This window comes from Pavona decussata, unplaced genomic scaffold (genome assembly GCF_977016875.1).
Source record: "Pavona decussata unplaced genomic scaffold, jaPavDecu1.1 SCAFFOLD_156, whole genome shotgun sequence".
Lineage (NCBI taxonomy): Eukaryota > Metazoa > Cnidaria > Anthozoa > Scleractinia > Agariciidae > Pavona > Pavona decussata.
The window spans coordinates 6,718,165-6,745,671 of NW_028145568.1; the positions used below are offsets into that span (position 1 = coordinate 6,718,165).

General features: G+C 38.0%; 2 protein-coding genes and 1 long non-coding RNA gene across 11 annotated transcripts in view; 1 reads left to right on the forward strand and 2 right to left on the reverse strand.

Annotated features, from left to right (window-relative positions):
- The window catches only part of LOC146465579 (protein Wnt-5a-like), a 48,126-nt gene extending 22,620 nt beyond the window's left edge, over window positions 1-25,506 (forward strand). For 5 of the 9 annotated variants that reach the window (XM_085128646.1, XM_085128649.1, XM_085128650.1 and 2 more), the window contains 4 exons: window positions 9,787-9,893; window positions 10,295-10,536; window positions 13,318-13,604; window positions 23,318-25,506. In XM_085128646.1, coding sequence (XP_084984772.1) covers window positions 9,787-9,893; window positions 10,295-10,536; window positions 13,318-13,604; window positions 23,318-23,830 — 1,149 coding nt within the window. In that variant the 3' untranslated portion in view covers window positions 23,831-25,506. Of the gene's footprint in view, window positions 1-2,953; window positions 3,140-8,685; window positions 8,927-9,529; window positions 9,549-9,786; window positions 9,894-10,294; window positions 10,537-13,317; window positions 13,605-19,137; window positions 21,921-23,317 lie in introns of those variants that run through there. The other 4 variants (XM_085128643.1, XM_085128644.1, XM_085128645.1 and 1 more) reach the window with 4 other exon arrangements.
- On the reverse strand, window positions 705-2,279 carry LOC146465580 (F-box/LRR-repeat protein 14-like). Its single transcript, XM_085128654.1, has one exon. It carries the CDS (start codon window positions 2,257-2,259, stop codon window positions 1,042-1,044), a length of 1,218 nt encoding a protein of 405 aa, XP_084984780.1. The 5' UTR covers window positions 2,260-2,279; the 3' UTR covers window positions 705-1,041.
- LOC146465581 (uncharacterized) lies at window positions 24,273-27,507 on the reverse strand. The gene is made up of 2 exons (XR_014868284.1): window positions 26,605-27,507; window positions 24,273-26,531 (listed from the first exon to the last, which is right to left on the reverse strand). It is a non-coding gene; the product is annotated as an uncharacterized LOC146465581 (long non-coding RNA).

Below are 27,507 nucleotides of genomic sequence, written 5' to 3' on the forward strand. Positions count from 1 at the left end.
TACCCAGATGTGACAATTAAAATGAAAGCTAATGAAAAATTTCACGACCTAATGTTGGAGTTTTGAATATTTTGCAAAGTAAGAATTGTGGATTTTGTTTCATTGGGAACTGGGAGTCAAATATCAAATTGCAAACTTAATTCCATGCTGGGCCAGTCGGCAGAGACATTTCTCTTTCATCCTGTGGCGAATTTCTAGCATAAGAAATATTTTACATTGTTTGCTAAAAAAAATATTAAACAATTTTGTCAATTTAACAAAACCATTTTAGTTTTCCTACTTGGCGAGAAAACTCAAGAACCATTCGTTGCTACTTTCATTTTTAAAATTAAAATTGTTTTTCAATAATTTTCGTAATTGGATATCAGGTTTTAGCCAATTGCACAAAGAATGCAAAGCATTTTCTGACACAAGCGCGAGTCTCGACAAACCAACACGCCATAATACAAAGTCACGCAACGAATACAAAAATCCGTTTGGGTAAAATTAATCGAGTTGAGTGAACTATAGAATTACCGTATTTTAAACCACTTTTCTAATTATGGTGGCGGTGAGGTAAAGATTACGTAAACATTTTTTGGTGGTAAAATAAAAAGGAGGGCAGCTGAGGAGATATAAACACAATTGCAAATGCATTATTCAACGGGCTAATAATAGAATCAAGATTGGATAACATTACTTAAGAAAACATATTACAATAACGATGGAAAGAAATTTGTTTTTTTATTCTTGCGTTGAATGTGAAATTCGTATCAAGTCTTTTTTTCTACTAATTTGAGGAATTGACTCCATATGTTCTATAAAGAGTTGACTTTTAAAACATCCATTATGTAAGAAATGGATACAATGATATTGCACTCACAGAATATGCCGAGAAAATCGACTTAAAAATCATTCGTTGATTTGATTTCTTTGGTAAAAATGTTTTTGTCTTCTCGGCAGATTCTGTATTACAAATGAATTGAATCTACTAGAATTCTGTACAATGACATGCTTGACATATAAAATTTCAACGGAGACAACTGGGACGCAGCTGTCCGGTCACCTTTGCCATAAACCCAGGTTGAGCACTTGTAAATGAGGAAGATGCATCAATTTCTCCAATCCTGTCTTGGTAACTTTAGTACAGCCGTACAAGTCGATGTTCGTTATACTTATCAAATTCTCAGCGATAGAGGCTAAGCTTATGTCAGTAATTTGCGTACACTGGCCAATATTCAATACACGCAGGTCGTGAAGACTTCGTGCCGCTTTGCCTAGACCTTCGTCGGTAATATGGCAAGAATTTAAACCTAAATTTTTCAAATGATGAAGTCCATTCGATATATGATTTAGTGCTGCGTCGCCGATTTTGTCGCAAAAGCTCACGTCCAAGCAAGTCAAATTAAGGCCTCCTACAGCCAAATGTGCTATGCCCTCGTCGCCAATACCTTCACAAGAGCGGAGGTTCAATTCACGCAAGCTTCGAAGAGTGGCCAAATGAGAGAGTCCGCTCTCTGTAACACCGCAACAGAAGCTTAAATTGATCGACTGCAGATGAACTAGACCTTTGGCTATGTTGCTTAGTGCGTTATCAGTGATCTTTTGACAGTCTTGTAAACACAAAGTAGTTAAATTCTTGTTACCACGGGCCGAGCTAGCATTCAAACCGGCGAGGTGCGCTATCCCAGTGTCCGAAATATGTCGGCAGCTTCGAAGGTTCAAGTACTTTAGCTTTGGTAAGCCCCAGGCACAAAGCAATAGACCAGTGTTTGTTATGTTACAGCATCCAGCAAGATCTAGAACTTCTAGATTGCTTAAAAAGCGAGCGATTCGTCCTAGACTTGTGTCCGTGATTTGTTTACACAAACTTAGATTTAACACTGTCAAAGAGGAAAGATCTTTGACGAACGCATGTCCAACTCCGATGTCCGTCACATTGTAGCATCCTTTGAGGTTCAAACTCTCTATATTCGGTAAATTTTGAATAACATAGCTCAAGCTCTTCTTAAGACTCAGTATACGGATTTTCCGAATACCACGTTTCGCCAGCGACGGAAACAAGTATGGATTTGACCTCCTCAAGTGTAGTCTTGCCTGAATACCGCGCCATACCAATCGACTATAAGCCGCATCCCTCCATTTTGTACACACTTGAGAAGCTCTTCCCTTGTCTCTTATATCTAAATAACTAAAAATAATGGCTAAAATCTCAGGGAAAAGGCAGTGGATCGTAGTATTCCCTTTCATGTTGTTCGCCCGCGTACAACAAAGCGCCATTGGAAATCAATCAGGCATTTCAATGCACTTGGGACCCTTTGTTCATATTTTACCACGTGATTACTTTTGAACTCGCTGAATGGCTTTTGAAAACAATGGTAATTTTTCATTCTGCGCTCGCTGTTTGAAAGTACGTTCGAATGAATGTGGGATCCCCGCTTGACTAACTGTGTTGAAAAATATGATAAAATCTCAGAAACAATAAAATGCCCTTTTCTGTTTATCTAACTTGTCAGAAAGAATAATAAAAGGTTTGACAGGGAACACTGTGGAAAGTGGAATTTCTTTTGTTTCTTGTTCATTCAACTTCAAAAAAAGTTATCAAAATTGCATCGAAGTTCGGTTCCTAACTTCAGTTTGAGCTGTCTAAAAATTGGAAACAATTTTACTCCACAATCGAAGCCGCTTGAAACCAAGAGCGATCTTTTTTTTATCATTTCTTGTGAAGCTCTCTCGAGCAAGAACAATAGACAACTGTAATTGCGTTAATTAAAGATATAAATAGATGTTGGAATTCTTGTGGCGACGGCGTTATGCGCAAACTGTGTCTCATTCCTGTGTTTTGAGAGCAGTAATTTGAGAATTTTAATGAAAATACGCCACGTTGTCGCCTTGAAACAACAAATCTTGTCTGAAAAGAATAAGTATAGTTTTGTTTATGTTTTCCCTTTAAATAATATATTTTTTATAAGAAAATAGGCTACAGAGAATGTCTCCGACATTTTTCATTACTTTGAGTGCAGTGTCGCCTGTTATAATCACGTGTAGGATTAGGCAGAGTTATATAAGTGAACCGATATTGGGACTAAAATATATTGAATTTGTGCAAAAGTTTTTTTGTGTTCCACTGAAGCTGCGCACTCCTCTTAGCCCATTCAAGGTACCGTAACATTTTCTTTTGCCGTGGAATTAAGTATTTTAGACCATTTTATGTTGCTAAACGCGACTGATTTTTCTCTAAAATATTCAGTTAAATTCAAATACCAAACTAAAACAATATCGTAGTAACACCTGATATTTTTTATATTGTTATTTAGCCTAAGTCGCCAATATGAGTGGATGTATCCACCAATTGGCACTTTTAAATCCCAAGGAAATAACAAAAAGTTTTCCGAATGGCGTTCAACTAATATGTCCTTGTTTTCCACGTTACCATGCTTCCACCAGTAGCGTAGCTCCACTGCTTCCCATATAAACCACATCAAGAGAGGATGAGCTCATCCTTATCCTCTCTTGACCAAATACAACCCACAATTCCTTGATTGGCTCTTCCTTCCTAGATCGAGCGCGCTTGTACGTGCTGGATATGTTCCAATCACTGCACTGCAAAAATAATCTTGATCGCATTTCAGTGTTAAAACAAGCTAAAAAATGAGACTTTTTGTCGTCGCACTAAGTGTAGTGATCTCTGGCCGCCATCGCAACTTCTGGAATGGGCGACAAGAAAGGACCACCTAAAGCGACAAGCGAGATTACCCTTTCCTTCCCTGTAAAAAATCTCACATTCAGTTTGGCAAAATACCAAGAAACAGACAGCACAACACTGTGGAAATGCTTCACGATAGTCAATTGAATTAAGCTATCTGACAAAAATATAAACGTACTGAGCATACTGGAAAGTCATGGCAACTCACTGTTGCATAATCCAGGCGTGGACAATTAGAAGACGCCATATATATAGAAAGCCAAACATTTTAAAACTGTAGTCTCAGTTTAGAGGGGCAGTATTACCTATTTCAGTGTTGCTTTGAATGTCCAAAAAAAAAAAAAAAAAATCGATGGAATCGTTAAAGTAATGCGGGTTCAGTTTTGTTAACAACAACCCTACTTAAGTGTACAGAAACTAGTATTGCTACGTTTGGCTGCGGATGGTTAGGATAGAAATGGGTTGCAACTTGAAAAAATTGGCCAACTTTTTCAAGTTCTTCTTGTGTATCTTAGGGAAGTCGCTAAAAAACTAATTATAGTTCTTCCTTGGAGAAATTCTTCTGAATATTTTCTTCCCGTTGTTAGAGCAATTTCATGTTAGCGAAAAGCTTTTCCTCTAATATTCGAGCAGTTTTGACAAAAATACAGCAAAATCGCCGTGACACGGTGTCCTTTTTAAGGCAAATAGCCTGACTATTTGTGCATTGATCGTCTCAGACCGCATATTAGACTTGGCCTAGTCGACTTCTTAATGCGTGTGGGGGCGAACGGACGAGCCATGGATTTGAGAGAACACAGTGAGAATCGACTTCAAGAATTAGAGCTTAGATTCAAATGTATTTTGAAGCGTTATAATTGCGTTAACGACTCTGTGAAGCAAGAGGATTAGGCTGTCTTTTTCGCGTTGTCCTCCATCCTCCACAGGGTAGAGAGAGAAGGTTGAATATACAGTCAGTTATACAGTCTGTCAGTCCAATTGCTCAAATCTTTTTCCTCAGACCCTTGTGGTATTTATATTTAAAAATAAACAATTTGAGGCGGATCCAAGGGAAGGGTTAAGGGGATTGCAACCCTCACTAAATGAATTGAAAAAACTGATACCAGGTTTGACATATTTTAAAACCTATTTTCCCACATATTTCTGGTATGGCACGCACCCTGACCTCCCATGCCCACATCGACTGACAAACCCCTCTTAAAACAATCCAGGATTCGCCTCTGATAATCCTATTCAAAATGTTGAACCTAGGTGAATGGCAGGAGCAGATATTTACTCCTGAGAAGGGCAAAAGCTGGACAAAGGATATCTGACAAGTAGGAAGCTTGTAACCACCGTTAGGGAAGCAGGGATGGGGCAGTGGTGAGAACATCTGGCTTCCACCAATGTGGCCCGGGTTCGTTTCCAGGTGTTGACGCCAATTGTAGGTTGAGTTTGTTGTTGGTTCTCGTTCTTGCTCCGAGGGCTTTTCTCCGGGCACTACGGTTTTCCTCCTTCCACGACAACCAACATTCCTTAAATTCCAATTCGACCTGGAAACAGTGGATGAAAGAGCCACTCTATGGAAGACACTAAAAATTCCCTTTTTTTATTTCATTATTATTTATTATTTATTTCACGTCACCGAGGACTTTCCTATCTGTTGTTGCTGAAAAGGTTTATTGCAAAAATGACAAGTAGTCACTAATGAAAAGGCCACGGTCAAACGACCTACTGTGTTAAAACCCATCATATTGATTTCTTGGCTTAGAACTGAACTGACAAGATATCTCTCACGATACTTAAGTTTCGTCCATAGCACCCTGCCACTACCAACTGCTGTGTTTAACGAAAAATGAAGTCGCCGATTTTATAACTCCTCCTCCCTAAATTAAAAGCTGATTTGCTACTTTAACACCCGCCGGACAAACACATTTACGTTTAGTTATGAAAGTTGTTATGAAAGTTGTTTCGACACAACTAGAAACATCTGTTGAGATTTTCTAGTAATTTAATTTGTATTAGACGATTTAATTAATTGGTTGCTTATGTTTATGTTTGTCTGAGGGATATATATAAATAGACCCATAATAAGCATCGATTAAATTATATACTTTCGTCTCGATCTGCTAAACAAACTGTACAAATATTTTTGTAAAACTTTCTTTGATAAACATTCTAGAAATTGTTTTATATTTTCTACTCAGAAATAAGAAAAGCACAGGAATTTTCTCTGCTTATAAATACAGCGGAGTTCCCATTGCAAGTATAAAAGACTGACTTACTTCGCTGACGCTTAAATAATCGACATGTTCCCCCGAAACAGATGTTCAATGCAAGACAGTGGACAAGTCAAATTAATCAAACCCAAAGTTTCTTTTTGTGGAAAACACTGTCTCAAATAAACGCTGAGGCTGTATACCCAGCAGCGGGACACGGTCAGCGTTAAATAAAATGGCGTTTCACAGTGACTTCACCAAAGACAACTGTCTCTCAACATACCCACGAAGTAATGGTAATTCAGTTTTTTAAAACCGCATACAACAACAATTTACTGAGTACCAATTTGCGGTTCCTTGAGCTAGATAATACCATATTAATCACTGGCTCTAGAATTGTTCACTGAGGTGACGTTTTAAAATTGTGGGTAAGTGTTCTATGATGGAGTACAACTGATCGGTACTGCTGATAAGATAATAAGCATATCCCTCGCTGCAAGAGTGCTTTGTTTTTGTCCAAGGAATACCCATCAGATAACTGTTGTAGTTGGTCCGTCTGATAACGTATTTTACGTAAGTGCATGAGAGGTGATCAATTAAGGCATACCCTTCATAGAAATGTTACGTAACAAAGAGGCTGAGGTGAAATCGATAAAAACTGAAGGCAGTAACTGAATATGAAAAAGCGGAATAAACAGCATTAGTTTAAGAGTATTATTTCATTTGTTATGGTGTTAACACTGTCGCCTTCTTTCTTGCAAGTTGTCTATTTACGCCTTAGGTGAAGTTAAGTCAGCCTCTTTCTCTATATACTGGGTATGTGAAATCTTTGGGGAACCGCGGCGGTGCGGTAAAGTGATGAGTTATTTGATTCGTTGTCAACAAAAACAAGGGCACGCCTGACAGTTGTCCTAACAGTTTTTTTAACATTCTTTGCACTAGCTTGACAGGTTTGGTAATGCTAGAAAAATAATCACCTTCCGTTTTCCAGCTGAAACTCATTTTTCTTTCCAACTGTGTGATATATTCCACGAATGCAAAATACAGGGCGCCACTGTGTCAGAGAAATTTCAAGATAACATGAATTCCTAATGAAATCGCCCCAGCCGTCCCTTGTTATCCCATTCAGTCATTCAGTTATCTAAATTGATTGCGTAATCAATTGGCTAGTCTCTCCATAATCATTTGCCAGAGTTTTCTGCCCCTATCTCAAAATGCCTTTAATAGTGGCTTTTTCTAGTTCTGCTTGCAATTTGCTCTTAAATTGAAAGCAACCTAGAATTTATCGACTTTTGAAAGTAAAACTGATGTAATAACACTCCACAGCATTTGATTAATTTTCATCTTGTAGCAGGTGTCCTTTTATACTTGGGTTATATCGGGGTGTCTTCTGACAACAAGCTATGGAGGACAGAGCTTTCGTTTTATTTTTCTTATTCATTGATTATCTCTTGACCTTTGCTCAAATTATGTCATAAACACTGACACTGAAGGTGGTTAGTGTTACAACACAAAACAACTTCAGATACTGTACACTCTGACATTTCTGTGCGTTTGCTCCTTTCCAAAAAAGAGCATAATGGCGACACTTCTCTCACTTAGTAACCTAGAATTTCCAACATTAATACAAACATAACAACAATCTTTGGTTAAAGCTGTGTGGGTCCACCGGCGCTGACTGACAAGTGCTCATAATAAGTCTCAATCGTTTTGGTTTGTTATGATAACGAATACAAGTGTCAACGTCGAAGAATGTCTGGCCTGTCAGGCACAGGTTTCTCTATTTTCTATAATTGAAAGAGCGAATAAAGAGAACAAAACCTCCAAGGAATTGCGGGATTAGGGAGAAAAAGGAGGTGCTGATTCGTTACAAACAATTTGCTGAAAGGAACACTTAAAAAATTAGTTTATTTGCCAAGTTTCATATTGTTAATTCTTAAAATAAAGCTCTGAATATGATGAACACGATTTTCTCTTTTTGTGTTTGAAATTCTGATTGCTCTTGAATGTGACGTGACCAGAAAAACAATTGGAACTTTCTACAGGTAGCTTTATCTCAGTAACTACTCGTAAAGTTGACTACTCAATAAGTATATTTTAACTTGGTTTTGAAGACACTAACTCAACCTTATTGTAGTTGCTAATGTACAGAGATCAACCTTATTGTAGTTGCTAATGTACAGAGTGGGGTGGGACAAATCGTCAGTAATCGTAGAGGGTGGTCGCCTCCAGAAACGATATCGTCATTTTGGAAATATTTCGGGATGTGCTGCTTCTTGTAGAACAAACTAATTTCTACTTGTTCTTTGTAGAATGAGACCATCAAATATTTCATTCACCTAGATGCGTGTATCAACGAGTCCCTCAACTCCCACTTTCCTTCTTTAGATTTTCTTCTTTGATTATTTTTCACTGCTAATACTTCAGAGATCGGTTTTCAATCATCCACTTGACCCTTATGCGATAAATTTTGATGCGGGAAGGTTGATAATTCCAAAACATATCAGAAACACAAAACAGAGCAAAACAATTTGTTTGCATAGTAACTCATAGTCAAGTCCGACTTACTCAAAAGCGTGGATAAATCTTGTCGCCATTCAATCATTAATATTCGGATGAGTGAAATTTAACCGGGTTTGAACCCGAAAATTGCCGATTTCAAGTCGATCTGAAGGTGAACAAAGACGGCTCTGTTTCGGAAGTTCAATTTTCCCAAGATAACAATTTGTTTTTGGTGCTTTTTTTGTATCGTGTTACGCCCAAATTTAGATAGAAAACAATAAAAATCAAAACAGACTTGGCGAATATTGAATGAAATCGATTTGGAGTTGCGTGCTCGCACGATCACTATTTTTTTGGATTCCGCGCGAAAGCGAAAGGAACCTGTTACATCTGTGCTTGGTGTTCGATGCACCAGAGCCCTTGCAGACATCTAGTGGAAGATTTTAGCTTTCATCGCTCCTTCTCATCTGACAACATCCCGAAACTGCTTAAGATTGTCCGACGCGATGCATCACCTCACGGCAGTGAGGTCACCATTGTGGTATGAAAGTACCCGTTTGTCGTGCACGAGAGGAAAATGTCGCAAGCCACCTTAACCGATGAATTTCATTAAACGATTTATCCCAAATTGAAGCGATAATCTATTTTTCCGCTCAAGAGTAATAATCAACATCCACTCGAATCAAAGATGAAGCCGGCTCTTACTTAATTTTTCCCTAAATACATTTTCGTGACAAGCCATGCAGTGATAAATAGTGATATTTGCTTTCATACTAAACTGTTTAAGCGTATTTCCAAGCCTATTAACAAGCTACGTTCCAAATTGGAGTTTGAGACATTTATTTAATGATATGAATGTTTCTAGGTAGAGATGTAGACTTGATTATCTGCCTAAGAATATTAATCTGAGTGTATTTGACTTATTTACTTTTGATAGAGTGGCATGTGTCGAGGCCACGTTTGCTCAATATTATCCCGTGTTATCAGAAAGCCAAATAAAGCTATGGGTCATTGAAATCTAAACCAGTACCGTGGTGACATACAAGCAGGCAGGCAAGGTCACCCTTAAACTGGAAATATTTCCGGTAAAATAAAGCCCTCTGGGCGCTAGACACCAATTTTCATTTGGAACCTCCGAGGAAGAGTCGTAAGAGCCTTGCTGTGTACGCCTAACTTGACACATCTGTAACCAATAATTTAGACAAATTTAAAAATACAAACTAGGCAGGGTTTACCGCACTGCAGCCAATCAGAACTCACAAAAATGGTGTTATAAGCGTTACAGTCGGTGCATTTGAAAGCTAACTGCATGTGCAAAAGAGATTAGATGAATTGAATGCGTGAAGTAATCAACGCAGGACCGAATCTTGATTTCTGAATATTGACTTGCATTCTGTGCAGACCTTATTCGACTTCGTGATGAGGGTACGGCGAAGAGCCCGCCAAGTTCCCCTGGTGTTAATTGCGATGATTCTCTCATCCTTCTTCCAGGCTGGACAAAGTGTATGGTGAGTTTGAACGTATTGCTGTGGCAGTTGCACCCACGTTGTTTGTGTTATGGTTTTCCGTCTTAGATGATTCTGTTTTTGTCTTGGTCAAAAGCATCTGGAAGAAATGTACTAGTTCCGTTGAAATTAGGTGTTAGCGTGATGTTTACTTGCAAGAAAACTTGCATGTGTCATTAGTGCTATTTCACCAAGGGACATGTCTTTGGTAGTAAAACGCCACGGTGACGGAATGCTGTCGAATTAACTAAGATTTCAAATCATGGCTTGTTTTTGCTTCGCTTTAGTCGGCTTTCTCGTCGGTTTCTCAAAGCCTTAATGGTTTTATAATTCCTTCAATGGCGATTACTTGCAAATTACTTAACCAAACATCCCGCTCTTGTTCTTGTTTTCAATTCAAACAGGTCGCTCAGTATTCCACATCAAGTGTACATTATTGGGACAGTCTCACAGTTTTGCAATGGAATGGACTTGACTCCCAAACAGACGCAAATGTGCGAGGAAAACCGAGGTCTTATGGCCAGCATTAGATATGGGGCTAATCTTGCAGTGAAGCAATGCCAGTACCAGTTTCAGTATCGTCGATGGAATTGCTCTGTCCCAGAGAAGGACAGTAATACTCTTTTTCGTCGCATAACTGGAAAAGGTGGGCCTTTGGTGATTTTCTACAGCTTTCTCTGAAAAGATCATTTTGTAACCTGTCTATGCCATCTTTTTTTTTTGTTTTGAACACATCTGTTGTCGTGCTTACTGCATGTTTGTTTTGTGCATGAAACCCCAGAGGTAATTAAAATTGTGCCCTTGTCATGTCTGTTTCTCAGAATCAAATACATTGAGGACCATCAGTGAGTATTTTCCCATTAAACATTATCGAATGCGATTGTGTTTTCAAGGCTTCTGTGTTGAGTCCTGTTTAAATTCACGGTATCCGAGTCGTCTTCGCGTGTTGAAGTTGTTGCGAGCGTGGTTAGGACATTGGGCCGTGTTCAGTGGCTGGGAAATCCGGTCGCTTTTACTTCAAAAGAAAATGCTCTGGAAGTCATTCGGTTGCTTTTCCGCTGTTTTATCTTCAAGAGGAATGATTTTACTTTCAAGGCAATGTTATAAGGAAGGAGATTCTTTGAATTGATAATTTTGTTGTCTCGTTATCCTTAGCATTGTTGTGGTTCCATTTGCTCGTCATATTTATTTCCCTCGGCACTTTTGCTAGAATTATCGTTTCTCCAGATGGCATTTCGGCTTTTGTACAGAATAGCTGCGTCTATAAACCAGAAAACCGTTTATCAAAGAATTTAATCTAATGGAATGAACTATGAAAACCATATTGACTCAAGTGGAATGAATCATGGACAGTCCAGCTTCACTGACAAACACAGCTGAACACTATGCTACTGTATCATACATAAAAACCTTAACCAATTCCAATTGACAACTGTATGCGGTCTTCTGATGGATCAGTTGCTTTTATGTCGTGGAATGTACTTTTTCAGTGTAATCTTGCCCGTTCACTCGGGCGAGGCCTACACAGCAACTTGGTTTGGGACAATAGTCAATTGAGTGATGTCATCTGTCAAGGGTACCTCTCCAATCTGACAATTGCACTTCTCCCTGTTATCACGTTCGAGAGCTTATAATTACGTTTAGTAGCTTATTTTTTGATCTTAGTGGCAAAATGGAAGCATTCTGAAAAATGTAAATCGAGATTTAAGAAGGCAGAAGAAGGTATTAAGGCTTATATCGTGGTAAATGAGCTGTGAAATACAAACATATACCAGATCATCCGTGCCCTAGCATTTAACCACACATCAGCTGAAGACACGCGAACCTTTTCTCTTAGAAAGTGTATGGCTTAATCATTATAACATGTTGTCTTCTACCTTAGTTTTGATATCGCCAACGACTAGTCTGCTACGCAAAATTATGTTTTTCCTTGTTGGCTTTTGATTGGTCCATTTTGTGTCATGAAAAGTTTCTCAAGTCTTCTTCTGGTCGAGCATGAGATCACTAAAGCAGTGTACGTGAGCGAAAAGTTTTTTTTATTGTAATTTAATAAAGGTTCAGTTGAAAGGCAAAAATATCTTAATTATTATTTAATTGTTGATAATTATGCCGCAATGAACAGAAATGTAATTAAAACTAACCTGATCCTGTAATGAACGATCGGCTTTGGTCGGTTGGTTGATTCGCTTTCTTTGTCGAGTTTAATGAGTTTTGTTAGATTCCTTCATTTACAACATAGAGCCAGGTATTCAATACATAATGTAAACACCAACATTGTGTTATTGTTTCGATTGGAAGTAGAAAACCTGGCACAACTAACCTTGTCCAAAATCCTTAGTTCTTAAAAGCAGGTTTGTACCTTACCCAGTGTTGGTAAAAACAACAACACTAAAGAGACCTACGTTGAAATATATATACTGGACACGAGAAAGATTAAACAGAGAAGTGCTTCCAAAAGTTCTTTGCTACACTGGAAGATATAAGTAGCTCTGTTCAACAACTTCAACATATACGGTTCGGTATTCAATAATTACAGATCTAATGCAAATTTACAACAACTTTGATACTACCATCAAGCTATCCTTTTTGTTGTTCGTCAAATGCTTTGCTTCAATCTCCCTTTGATGTGCTAAATTTGAATGATCAGTGATACGGCAAGTGGCTGGCAGTTTTCTTCGAACTACATTGATAGAGAAAGAATGTCACCTTGTAATTTTGAATTTGAATGTAAAGCCCTTAACTAATTTCAGACCCGGAAATCTTCCTATTCTGATTATACTCCTAGCCCCATAACAACAACAACAACAACAACAACAACAACAACAACAACAACAACAACAACAATACTATATTTCACCCCATTATTATTACAACAGAAAATATAAATATATACGTACAATAGATGATAGGGGTGCTGGCTGCCCGAAATAACCTAAAAGTTAAAAATGCAAGGCAGCCAGCTGTAAGAAAGGATATTCAATTCAGGCCGAAAGGCAAAACTAGTTACTTTATGTCACATCCAAACGTTTCATAAACCATATCCCTGAATTTTATGTGGCTATTTATTTGGCAACAAACCCTCGCCCTGTTTGTGACAGTGTCTCTCTTCCAAGTGGGCGTATGAACACCTGGCGTAACCAAAAAGGAATGAAGTTTGGCTGCTCATGCAAGAATTTAACATGTCCAATTTCTCACAGAGTGGATGACCCAGTCAGCTATTTCTTGGACAAATCTGTTCGAATGTTCATAGTAGGTTCATACTAGGTCAATACTAGGTCTTGAGAACTGCGCTACACACTCAAAATAAACCACGAAATAACTGGTAAAGGTTTCATTCCTTTACAAAGCCCAACATTTCAATCTGTATGTAACATTGCATACCTCTGCCTGTGATTGATTATTTTCTATAATCCTACGTATATTGCAGGAACTCGAGAAGCAGCCTTTACGTACGCCATTTCATCCGCAGGAGTTGTCCATGCCATAGCCCGATCATGCGTAGAAGGGAATCTAAGTGTTTGTGGCTGTAGTCGTGAAAGAAGACCAAAGGACTTGAAGAGCGAGTTTCAGTGGGGAGGTTGCGGGGATAATATAGAATATGGCGCCAAAATTGCAAAGAAATTTATGAACCCTAGTAAAGACAAAGATGTTAAGGACACTCGTGAACAAGAGACGACTCTAATGAATCTACATAACAATGATGTGGGAATTCAGGTGAGAGAGTAAAGCATACTGCTCTGCTTCTTACTTCCGTTTTAGATTGTTTGCTCTTACTGGAACAGTTTTAGATGCACCAAGTCATAGTTATCTTAAGTCACTGTTTCAGCCTTAGAGTGGCTTGATGGGAAAATACTGGGACTGGGACTTTCGAATTTTGTACATGAGATTTGAGACACTAAGGCTGGGAATTGACCACAATGATTGGAAAAAGTAGTCATTGATCACTGGAACTCTGACTTCGATAAAATTAGAATTGGGCCAGAAATCGAAATTTTACTCTCCTCTCGTGGAAGCGCCATATACAAAAGTTTCTTGAGAAGCATGGAAACTTGAAAAATGGCCCTTTACTAAGGTGGAAAAACATCTTAATTTTTTTTAAAATACCGACGAATCAAAGAAGCTCGGCGGTTAGGATGGATTGCCAAGGACTAAGTTTACAATTATCAAGTAGAAATACAAGCCTCGTTCAAGTTCAGGAGCACTTCTTTATTGCATAACGCAGACCACATATCTTAAAAGATACGATACTGTTTCGTTTTGAACACCTCATCGGAAAAGAATTTGACTAACTGTGACTTACTGACTACTGTTTCAATTCGTCGCTAATATTAATTAATTCATATTACCATTGCACCAAAAAATAAGCAACACAGGTTTTGCAAGGCATCTTTAAATTCAAACAAGATAGAAAATTCGTCGTCTTCTCTTTCTGGAAAGGTATTTCCTTCATTAAAGAAGTCGCCGATGAAAAATGAAAGATGAATGTTGTCATTACTTATGCAGTCAGGTATAATTTCATCAAAAAATTGATCCTGATTTGATGAAGTGCTATCCTTGGCAGCTTTGGCTGGGTTTCGTACCGCGCTGTTCAAATTGCATTGTCGGTTTTAAAGGCGAGTCCACATTCTGTTGTTGGGTGATTGTTTTAAACTCTCATCTTTACTTACTGTAACTTTTATGCCCATTCAAAGATAAAATCTTTGTTGAGAAATATGAGAGGACTTCTGAACATCACATGTAAACCTGGCCTGGTCATTTTCCTCCACTAATGGAGAAGGAGGAACGACCTCTGATCTCTTTTCTCGTTTCAGTGACATATTCCTGAAAAAAAAAAAAAAAAAGAGCGATGTTATTTATCTTACAGAAGTTACTAAGTTACTTGAGCGTTTGACAGTCTGTTTGAACCCGTGCCCATTTTTGATCACCCTCCCTACTCTATGATTTGTAAGCAATCAGAGTTCGATGACACCTTTATTTGTAATTATTTAGCCTTTATTCGTTATTATTTAGCATACTATTAATTAGAGTGAGTTTTATGTGACAGAATCACGTTAAAAACACGACCAACTTTAAATACTTGCTATCGGTTTATACATTACTCCGCGCCCTTCTTCTGCTTAGCTCGAGTCAGGTTCGTTTTCTAGTTAAAATGGTAAAGCCTAAACAGGCCACCATCCGTTGATCATATATGGCAAGAAAAACGTCCAAAGAAAACTGCATAGTGTCATTTAGCTGGGCTTCAAAAACTGAATTACCCTCTTTTTTGCTTATAAAGTACTGACTGTTATATTCAAAGAACATGAATGGCGAACACAAAGCAGCAAGTTGAATTGGTCGAAGGGATCGGAAGAAGTCCAAGTTCAGGAAATTGCAACGCGTGTCACACCAAAACAAAAAAAAAAAAAAAGACAGATCTTGTCATCAGGATCGTGTAGTTGTACTAGAACTCTCTTATTTGAACGCTTTCAAATTTTTATAATTAGTGGAAAATGTACCGGACATTTATTTGACGAAAGGGGTGTTCAAGTTAGACTGGGATTTCCGCCGCTTTGCTGTGTCGGTTTCAGGATGCACCGAAACACACGGCTGGAGGTAGAACGTTTATCAGCCGGTTCCGTCAGAAAGTCCAGGTATCTCCTTATCGAAGAACAGCATGGACATATTCGGATGTCTAGAATATCTATCTTTGCAAGATTGGCAGTTTATATTAGAAAACTGGCTTTTCGGTGATCAAAACGCTAATATTAAGATAATGGTTCTAAAGTAAACGGAAAAGGTAACCAGCAATCAAGTTTACCTTCATGATTGGCTACTCAAAGTGTTCTATTTCTTGTCAAGTGTTAAACTAGGGAAAACAATTTTTGATTATGTAATTCGTTATTTATTATTTTTATAGTGGGTCTTTATACACAGTAATATTGTGGCCGACACAACTGCTTTCGGCATTCTACAGCAGGTTAAGAGTTTTATAGCACCTGAATGAATAAGTTCCTACAAGTGCCTTCCTTGAGCTGAATGATGTTGGTGGTCCAAAATATCGGACTATCGTTGCAATCAAGCTTGACGGAAAGTAAAATGGTTAAAAATCGGATCAAACAACTGATCCCCGCAAAGGTTTGGAAATCACACTCTCAGATTACCATCGCGGCAGGAAACTCATTCTTTCCCTCAGTAATTAGTGTCACGGAAATGTTAATTACCTCTAAGTCGGCGTTGTTATTATGTTAAATTTCCTTTGAAGTCCGGCTGGGAGTTGTCTAGCCGTCCTTAAACGGTGTTTCTTTGTAGCAATATGATTAGAAAAGTAGACCTCCAAAACAATGAAAGGAACTGTTACAAAGCAGCCAAACACAGAAGCTAGATAATAAGCCTTAACGATCTAATGAATTTGATTCAGTGTATGAGATTATTATTATTATTACTTTATTATAAACTCACAGTTACAGGAAATCGTTAGTTTTGCGCATTTTCCGTACTCTACCGGCACAAGAGCGTTAATTAGCCATAAATGCCCCATTCCAGACTGAGATTCTCTCCTGGACGTGGAAAGCGCTATTAACAAGCAAATTCCGGTAAACAGTCTGGATGGAATTAGCTAATTGCCTTTAATTTATACCTTATTTCCTTCGTGGCTAGTGAAAAGCGCACGCAAATAACTTTTTTTTTTCCTTTTTGCACCCATTCGTCCCTGCTGGGCCATTGATAAGCATCTTATTCACCTTCAGAAGATGAATACCGCAAGTATTTTCTTTGAGGTATCTGTCATTTGAACATTTCCGTGTGCGGTTTCCATGCACAAAAAGGTTATTTGCCGGCGGCTGTTGCTATACATTTAAACGAACGGAAAATGTGTTTTATCTTGCCGACAAGAGCACTTTTCCTGTTGTATGTAAAAAAGGCAAACTAAAATCACGTGTTCGGTAGACCTTGGCATGGTTCCGACTCCATCTTGGTTGGGGGGAAACACGTCAAAGATTCCACCAATTCGACCTAGAAACAGTGGATGAAAGAGCCACTGTGGAAACTACTGAAATTTCCATTTACTTTTATGTTATTTTTTTTAGAGAAAATGTATGAGATTCTGCCGACTTCGAACTTCTCTGACTCCGCCTGAACTTGTCAGATGGACACTGAATGTGAATAATGGCCGTTTTTATACTAGAGGACGCATTATCCGTCTGGACGAACTTGGGCAAACATTTGTTGCTCGTCTGGTTATTCGTCTCTAGTATAAAGACGGGCACAAGACGCATTATCCGTCTGGACAAACTATTTTCCGTTGTGCGTCGTTCAAGACGAATAACGGAAGATAATTCGTCTAGAAGGATAATGCGTCTTGCGCCCGTCTTTATACTAGAGACGAATAACCAGACGAGCAACAAATGTTTGCCTAAGTTCGTCAAGCTTCGTCAAGACGGATAATGCGTCCTCTAGTATAAAAACGGCCAATGTTTTTGAAAGTTTGTGACACCTTTGTTCTAAGATTATTTTCGTCAAATATAGAGAAGTTCAGCCTATAACAGCCGTAAACCAAATTTTCAAAACTTTGCACAAGCGTCATGAGAAGATTTCTACAACTACCAGTTCCAGTGAAAATTTACTAGCTTTGCAACATGCATAAAGGACTTGTTTTTGAAAATATCAGGAATGATGAATAAAGTTTACTTATATGAACTGAAGATATTAAATTTAGTGACAGTCCTCAATTCAGTTGAGCGGAATTACAGAAGTCGAGAACATTGTCGATCAACGACTTCGGAAAACGTGTAAAGGTCTACCGAGGCCCTAACAATTGAAAAAGAAATAAAACAAAAGAGCTAAAACAAACGAACCAGGTTGAATGGAGTCCAACTGATTTTTTGATGTTACGGGGTAAACTAGAAAACTAGACGAAATAAAGAGCCCCATCTGCGCTACTTCAGTTTAAAGCTAAACACATCAACAGTGACTTAACTTAATCTGAGAACAGCTAAATCTCTCTGCGAATCCGTTGCTTAACACTGTGGTGAATGTCTTAGTATATGCCAAACCAGTGGATAACCAGCTCTTTCGCACGCGAAATTCAGGACAATAAATGGTGGTGAAAAGTAAATCAGTACTAACTGGAGTTTTAGTGGCCTATCAGAGCGTGCGAAAAACACTATTAACTTGTTTGGCATATGCTAACGATTAGTATAGGGCATGTTTGCATGACTTTCATACGGATTCTCTCTCTAGTTTAATCACTAGCCTAAGCGTCTCAGGTCTGAAGTTGATAATTTTGTGCAATGGTCCTATGTATTAAATCAAGAGAACACAACAAATAAAATGTGAATGTGTGCATGAAAGTGTAGCCACAGTCTAAGCAACTACTAAATTGGCTAAGAATTTAGATGACATAAACAAATAAATGAACGTACATAAACATTGAATGACATGTTTTCTTTTTCTACCCTGGTTAAATCGTAAACAAATTGCCGTTACCATATCTTCACCACATCATCCTTCAATTTCTCGAGTAAATTTCTTTTCTTGTAGCTGTTAAACAAGATGTGTTCTTGGTTTACTGCTTCACTTCTGTCCTCCATTTTTTTTTTCGCGTTTTGAATGTTCATTTCCTAGCACAGGTGTTCCGTCACAACCGTGGATCGTTTCGCTATGTGTTTCACTAGCACCTACAAGGAAATCGTGTCTTGCAAAGGTCGGTTCAAGTTTAAACAACTGAACAAATCATCTGCCTGGAACATTGTCATTGCTATTGATACCAATGCCATGATCACCTCATGATTTGGTTGACGAAATCGCCATGAGTGTCCTCCCACAGCTTAGATAACTGTGTAACCACTTTTGTGTTGTTGTTGTTGTTGTTGTCGCCGTTAGACATCCTGCCACTGGTTGCAAGTTGTGTCACAATCTTCGTTCACAGATTCCACAATTGATGTGATGTACCATCTTCTGGCCATCCATTAAATCATTGTCTCCATTACTACATGTGCATCATTCACAGTGAGGTCTGAAATCCGCTTGCCAGCACCAGTTACCACGAGTTCATGGATATCATATCATCTTGTCTCACCTCTTCAATTCTCTTGGTGTTCCATGGTCAGTAAAGTGAAATTTTGTCCTGGACCTGAATCTTGCAGGTCAGTTCGAGTTCTTCACAAACTTCTTCACATCTCACTTGCAACTGCAATTCAAGTACAGTGCTTTACAGATCTGTAAAGATGTCTCCCGAAGAAAGTAATAATGTTATTTTTCTCATGTTTAGGTTATTATGGACAACACTGTGATCCGTTGCAAGTGTCACGGGGTATCGCAGTCCTGTGAAATGAAGACATGCTGGAAAGAGCTTGCATTGTTTCCTGTAATTGGAAAAGCCCTCCGGGACAAGTATGACTCTGCTCTAAACGTCAGATATGACAGACGTACAGGAAGGATCCGAGTTAAGACGACCAAGACCACGGTTGACGGCTTTAGGAATGGAGGAAAACGTAGAAGCACTCCAGACAGGCTAAACAGTAAAAGTCTAGTATATCTTAATCCCTCACCAAACTATTGCGTTAAGAGCAGCAGACGTGAAACGCTGGGAACCGTTGGACGAGAGTGCAAAGCCGATACCAATGGTCCTGAAAGTTGTATAGAGTTGTGCTGTAAGCGTGGCTTTCTTCCAAAGCGAGTGGTGATCAAAGAAAGATGTCAGTGCAAATTCTACTGGTGTTGTGACGTCAGGTGCAACGAATGTACCAGCTATAAGACAAAATACACTTGCCTTTAAGAAGATGCCATGTTCCGGCCTCACTCGAGAACAAGTTGCTTCCTCAATGTAGCGTCATGGTATCGTTCAACTTTGAGGACGCGTGTTTTGATTAAAATCGACCAATCAAGGACATGGATCAATAAAAGCATCACTCTTTAATAACTGTGGTGATAACGAGAAACACATCTTTTAAGTTGACCAAGATAACTCAAGACGATATAGTGGATAGCAAAATCCTTCTCTTTTGACTTGGCCAAAGAAGACCTTACACGCACTATTATTGTCAATATTCAGATAATGGCAATGTTTCTACTGCTTATGTGTGAATTTATTTTAACTGGATAATAGATACTGTTTAAAGACTTTGACTAGACTGTACTGTTCTTAACCCACGTGTATATTTTGTAGTTATTTCTAGCATATTCGAATTTCGACATAAACAAGAGTCTTTTCTCCTCAACACCTCTTTCCGCACATGTCCATAACATAAATAAATGACCATCAGAAAACTGTTAGGGAAACCAAACAAAACTGATCGGAGGGGGGGGGGGGGGGAGACCCTGCAATGTACTAGCATCCCTTCCTGGGAGACAAAGTAATACTCTTATTTGCTTCCGGTACCTGAGTTACACCTTTAAGTAACCTGTAAGATCTTGGAATGGTGCCCAAAATTTAAGTTCTTGGATGAATCGTTACGTCATCCATTTGAAATGTAGCGAAGATCTTTTAAGGAGTGGTACTATTTGGTTTTCAATTTTTCCCAAATTTTTTTTTTGGCACTCTTAGCCGCCTAAGATAGAATTACCTTGTTCATTAAGTATACCTCAGTCTCATTTAATTAGGAAGATTATGAGCTTCTATTGAGTGAGATTGGTGTTTGTGTTGGTCAGTTGTTAAAAAAAAAAAAAAAAGTAGCGGCCAGGGCAACTCCTCTTGTTCTGCCATTGGGCAGTATAGCTAATTTTGGGACGTGAAAATAAGTTTTATACGGAATTTCAATGACTAAAAGCGTATATTTCCTACATCTTCGATTGTCGTTTATGTTGTAGAACAGGGTTTATATTGTTATTATGCACAGACAGTATCCGATTGATTGGGATGCATTGTTATGTATAAGTCAATAACGCATATAAATTATTACGTATCTACGCACATTTTTCGCCCCAAAAAATGTAGCTAAATTGAAATTTTGAGCACAACATATATGGACGTTACTTGACTGGTAATGCTACAGAAACGTAATACGTTTTTCCCCCACCAACTTCAGATGAATAACTCACCGAAATTTCAACTTGTTGTAAGGGTTTTTCTTTCAAGTAAGTGTACATATTTCTAGTCTCTAACATTAGAAAATTTTATCGGTACAGCTAGATTCCTAATCTCAGACTTTACGTCTGTCAAATATTATGCACAAAGTGGATTAGAGAAATCTGACTTGGTATGTGGAGCAACTTGCCAATACCTCGCTGTTTGTCAGCAAATAAATCTCGTATTTTTATGTTTAATTTTTTTTGCTCATTTGCACATTATTTGGTCGTTGGACACAGACGTTTGAATTTCGGTTAATAATATCCAATGACCTCGTGTTCGACCCTATTAAGGATAACCTTTCATCAAGATTTATTGACGGGAACTTTTATATACGTATGACCCGTTTTTGGCACATCATGGTTTAACACAAAAATAATGCTATGTAACCAACTTTTTAGCACAAAAGCTAAAAACATGCCTTACAATGCCACGGTTTGGTTACAAGCACGCATGAAAGGTTATTTAGAGGTCCATCTATTTGCGAACTGCTTACCCATCGTTGTCTGAATTATGCAATTTGTAGCTTGAGTAGAGCATGCAATCAAACTTTATCATGAGGAAGTACGGATTAGCCTATAGCCTTTACGTTTTCAATTATTTTGAGCGATAGTCGGGCCAGGCGTACTTAGTCTTAAAACTTCCGAACACTTGTGTTAGGTGCCAAAGTTCACTAACGAAAGTTCGATTTTTTAATGATTTGCAAGGGAAAAGCGTTGAAAATTTTGAAAGATTTAAAGGCATATTGGGTTAGTTTGCACGAAAAAACTACCACCAACCAATAGAAACGATAAAAAATATTCGGCGCCTAAAACAAATCGGGAGTTTTGAGTAATGGACCCCTGAGCTACGGTAATTTTTAGGCAAATATTTTATCTATAATTAAATGTACTTACCCTTATATTTTATTCTAAACTTTATGTTTTTCAGTAAAAATAAAGGTTAACGGTTTGTCTGTTAATAAAAACCAGCAAGCTTAAACAAAATATGAGCCATGGGTATAGTCTTCTGAAATTTACCAAACGATTCTTTTAAACAATATTACTATTCGTGACATCGTATAAACACAACGTTAAACCTACCATAAGGAATCAACTTCAATTTTCCTTATCTCGCCATACAGATTGTGCATTACCGGGCACGTTTTTTTAGTTAAAACGCTATCTGGCATATAAGATCGATGGATTTCAAGGTTTGAAGTTGACTGATGCCCGCGTTATAGGCATATTATTCACTCATATAAAAGTTATAGCAGACAGAGGCGTCCATGTGAACACAGACAGATAAGCCGCACTCACTGACTAGCAGCAACCGGGGTTAAGAAGCTTGAATTTTGGAAAAAAATTCACATTCGAGTCAGAAGAACTGTCCTATTTTCGATGAACGTGGAGGCAAATCTCCACACAGATCAATAGTTCAAACCAGATGAAATAATAAATGTAGTTTTAGATGCAGTTTTAGTCTTCAGCGTTCTTGGGAACAAAATGGCGAACCCAAAAGAACTTTCCTATCAGCATCTTTTCATTTACTTTAGTTTTTCGATGGCAGTTACTCATTAGCAAAAGTAGCAGACCCGAAAATCAGGCTTATCGTGTTTTACTATTTAACATTCATGCTAAGCTAAGTAACTGGGCGGGAGAGAGAGAACTGGAGATAAGTAATTTACGTCCTCTACAGCAGAGAAATAACAGTGCGATATTGTTTGCTCGTGGAGGAATCGATAACTATAAAAAGTTGATCTGGAATTCCTTCAAATTTTGGCACTTCTCTTCAATTTACCCAACTTTCAGCCGTAGCTTTTATTTGAGTCACACAGCTTGCGAATATTTTCGTTTTACCTTTTAAAATTCTCATTAGATGACCTTTAGCTGTTTCAGAAAAGGCGATACTTAATCCCTTAGAAGATCTGTTGACAAAGGTGATTAATGATATTGCTAAAACGGCTTGTTTTAGGAGCCCTCAAACTTGATAAAGTAGTGACTAGTTCAGTCTTATTCTATTATGGTGTCACATTGTAATTACAGTTGCTAAAATGGACTTTGTGTTAGTCTTAACATGTTTAGTTCACCGAACCTCATCCCGATATTCTCGCAGATAAACCTTACCCAAATTTCATGCAAATGTTCGGGATTTGTACGGGTACCTTCAACGCTGGCTGTTCTCCATCAACTTCCTGGTCCCTTTGTGTTTTTTTCTTGTTACTTAGACGGCTTAAACAAATTTTAACGATGACAAGAACACGACCAATGTTTGTAAACCCGAACCAATAGAACTCCATCTGGTGTAGCTAAGGGCAGAATCTGCTTGGGGGTGTGTCATCTAGACTATTCAATATCTTCAGTCGACGATAGCTGAATCATTCATTAATATTTTTTATCAACAGGTTACCAAAGAGCAAGCCAAAATTGTGTGCAAATGCCATGGCATGTCAGGATCGTGTAACATGAGAACGTGCCAAAGGGAATTGTCCGAATTCCGTGTGGTCGGCGACATCTTGCACAGAAAATACGACAACGCCGTACGTGTGAGATTGGAGAGGAAAGACGCCTTGAACAGTCTCCATATTGTAAAGAGAAAAAAGAACGGTGAATACCGTCGGGACAGTTCGAAATTGAGAAGCACCAACAAAAAGCCAGCGATCGACACCATGGTGTTCTTAAAAGACTCGCCTGACTACTGTGACGGAGGTCCGAAGCGTGAATTTCCAGGAACTTATGGGCGAGTCTGTAGCGGTGACTCGTACGGTTCAGACAGCTGCGATGAGTTATGCTGCGGGCGCGGATACCGAGAAGTGCAGGTGTTGACCAGGAAGCGATGCAAATGTAAATTCCATTGGTGCTGTGAGATCAGATGCAAGGAATGCTCAAAACTGGAAACTAAGTACACATGCCGGTGAATGCGTGTAATCAAGAAAGAAGGGCAGCAATACCAAGTCTTGAAGCATGGTATGATGACGTTATGAACAATATGCATAATACATTTTCCTTGTACTAGCTTCTAGCTGTACAATGCTAAGGACAGTCTGAACTTATTCCTATTTCATAAAAGTTCAGGTACAGATTATGTGAGTTTGGATGTCAGGCTTTTGTTCTGCAAATACTATTTTTGGGTCCAGATTTCTTCTATGTCCTACCCATGTTCCTTCAAGATTTTGTATTCTGTTGCCAAACACATTGTTTTCGGTCTACCATTACCACGCCCTTCAATAATACACGGACTCTGAATTTTAAAACTCATAATGTATTGCGTGTTTCTTCTGCCTTTCATTATCTTTTGTGGGCCACTCGGATATCATCTATTTTAATTTACTCGTTAGGTCGATAGTTCACATCTGTGAACAGGCACTCAATTTTGTCGCTTTAATTATGATTGACTGTAAAGTGACATTAATTCGGTTTCAGAGTTCGCGTGCCGTTGCAAGAGTAGTAAGGACCTACGTAAGTCACACGAACCCCTATTGAGTAGGTCTAAGGTGTTCACCAATAACTTTCGCCACATGTTGGCATTAGAAAACAGATGGCACTGGCTTCAGAAGGGTGCACATTTTTTTATTGTTATGAGTCCTATTATTTTTAGTTTGTTTTGTTACAGTATTAGGGAGGCTGGCACCGGTTTCCATTACGTTCCAGTACTTATACTTTGACGGATCAATACTACCACTCTAAATCAGTTGATACAACAAAAATGATCCCAAAAATGCGTTAATATTGATAAACAAGTTATAGTTGATTTCTTGAAATAATGAATTACCATAACAACAGTATAACCCGTTAAAAACACCTCTAATTTTATCTTTTAAGTGATGAGCTCGGTGACCCCCGCTTTCCTTATGAAACTATAATCAACACGTTTAGATACAACTGTTTTGCAAAGTTTAAAAAAATTCTATCAGAGAGGCAGAGACTGAGACAGCGTCTGAACGGCTCTGCTGATTATAATAATAATAATAATAATAATAATAATAATAATAATAATAATAATAATAATAATAATAATAATAATGATAATAAACTTTATTTATAGAGGGTAGCACACAACAGTGATCACTGAAAAACTAGTGGCCCTCATATAAATATATACAGAATAAAAGTAGGCGTGTTAAAAATTAAAATCAAATATTCACAAACGAGCAATGACAATAAAAACTAAAGATATGAGACACTAAAATATCAAAAAGCAAAGCATTGGATCAAGTCTAGCAATTAAGACAAGAAATGTGATTGCAGTTCCATAATAAGAAAGGGTCACTGAACTCGTTTTTTAGCTATAACCACTTAAAGGTAAAATTAGGGGTGTTTTGAGAAGGTTAAACTGTTGCTATGGTAATCTATTATGACGAGAAAATTACCATAACCTGTTCACAAATGATTAGGCATGTTTTCATTGTTGTACCAACTGATAAAGAATGGTTCTATTATTCTGTCACAACTGCTGCAAAGTGATGAAAACCAGTGCCAGCCGCCTTAAATGAAATTATCTTGTATATTTTCTGTATTTTAGTGATCTTAGCGTTATTTTTCAGATTGAACATGACATAATTGTGGTCAAATATATTTTTAATAACATTCCTTATGTTTTGGGTGAATTCGTCAATCTAAATACATTTCAAGAAGTTAGGAAAGAAATCTTTATCTGGAAGACACTATCTTGATGCAGCATCATTTTCTCGCAACCTACGTTAAAAATGCGGAGAAATCAGTAGAGGGAATTTACTTTTTGATCATTAGCAGTGAAATACAAACAGATCGGTTGAATGTTTTGCGCTACTGTTTTAAGCATTTCTTAAAGATCTTCCTTCACACTTTTTATTTATTGTTTTCACTCATATTCTCGGGATGCTTCTCTTCATACATATGTTTATATTGTGTCATATACTCTATCGTCACGAGGGTACTGGCAACATTTTTGACCCAAATACTAGGAGCAGCCCTCTTTCTTAACTGGTGTGGGAGTGGGAGTTTTTCTCTTCTTGGGAATGTGTGAATTTCGACCAAACGCTTCCAATTTCTAAGTATCGTCTGAACACAACGTAAGTTTGGACGTAAAAGAGCACTCGTTATCTTACAATTAATTAAAATAACAGGTTATAATAATAATAATAATAATAATAATAATAATAATAATAATAATAATAATACCAAATACTAAACTAAAATTTGTAAAGATCTTTTATGTCAGTGGCAAACACACTGTGAACGAAAAAATTGGACGAACAAGTTTAAACATTGAAATGGTACATAAGATATTTTCATTTTTTTCTGTAGTAAAATATATCTAGCATACTAAAAAGGTTGATTATTCTGCTAATTTTTTTTTACTGAATTGTATGAATAGTTCATAAATTATCAAGAGACTTACATCATCGGTATCTCTTCTTGCATGTAAATGCATATAAATTTTACATATATTCACGTATATTTTATGTAAATTCTTTGTTGGTATGTAGGAAAGAAACGAAAAAATTCAAGACCTGGTGAAATTTGGGCATATTACGAACAATGTTACAGACTTATGCGAAGCTCACCTTAATGCATCAGTCAATTCCAGCAGTTCCCATCCCCTTGGGCATTAGTAGGATATTTTTCCATTTTGTACCTCTGTTTGTGGGGGGGCGGGGGGGGGGGGGCATTAGACGACTTTGACAGCCTCGGGATTTTCATCTCACAGAACCGTCACTTCCTTTCAGTGACAAGTTCACCAGTAAAGACAATAAATTTGCAATGTACCAGGTCTGAGAAGAACAAAAACGAGGTCTAGATCTACGGAACGAACGGAAGCTTGAGTAAAGTTCCCACAAGTGGACTTCTTAGTGCGCGAAACATAAGTGACAAACGACTGAGCCGCAGAAAAACGGAGGTCACTCCAGAAATCCCTGCACCTTTATCTACCAATAAAACATTAAAACTAAGGTCGCTTTCCTTTTGTCAAAACTGGCCAGGCAGACCGGTCAGTTCGTACACGGAATGTACCAATTTGAAGGATAAGTTTTATCCTAGTTTTTCGAATTTCTGCAAAATAGCGAGTACCATTTTCGGAGTGATTATTTTCCAAGATTTTGCAGGACCATTCCCACAAAATGACGTATTCAATTTACAGACTGGTTGTTCTGGCAAATGGAAAGCGCTCTAAGTCGAGTTCCTAACTGTTTTTTGAGCTTCTGAAGTGCATCCGATCCAAGTGAAATATACGTATTTCTCTCTTATCTTTTGTATTTGCTGTAGATCAGCATTTTGGTGTCCATGTAACCTTCGGTAAAACACTTGGTCGATTGTATGCACGTTCTGTAAAAAGCTGTTAGGTCAGTAGAGGAGACGTTTTCCCGGTTCTGAATTAAACCTGGTATAACGAAAACTTGATATTTTCTTTCTTACTTATGGTAATGTTTGTTTCATTTGAGAGATCGATTTGCCGAATGGATCTGTAATTCTCTAGCTGGTTCCTTCAAGGATGCAAATATTTCACAATCAAAAATTTATATTGTTATCCTTCACCAACTTAACACTTTAGTCCTTAATAAAAAATCTTTCCACACTCTGGTCAAATGCTTTAACCTCAGAGCTACAACGAAACCCT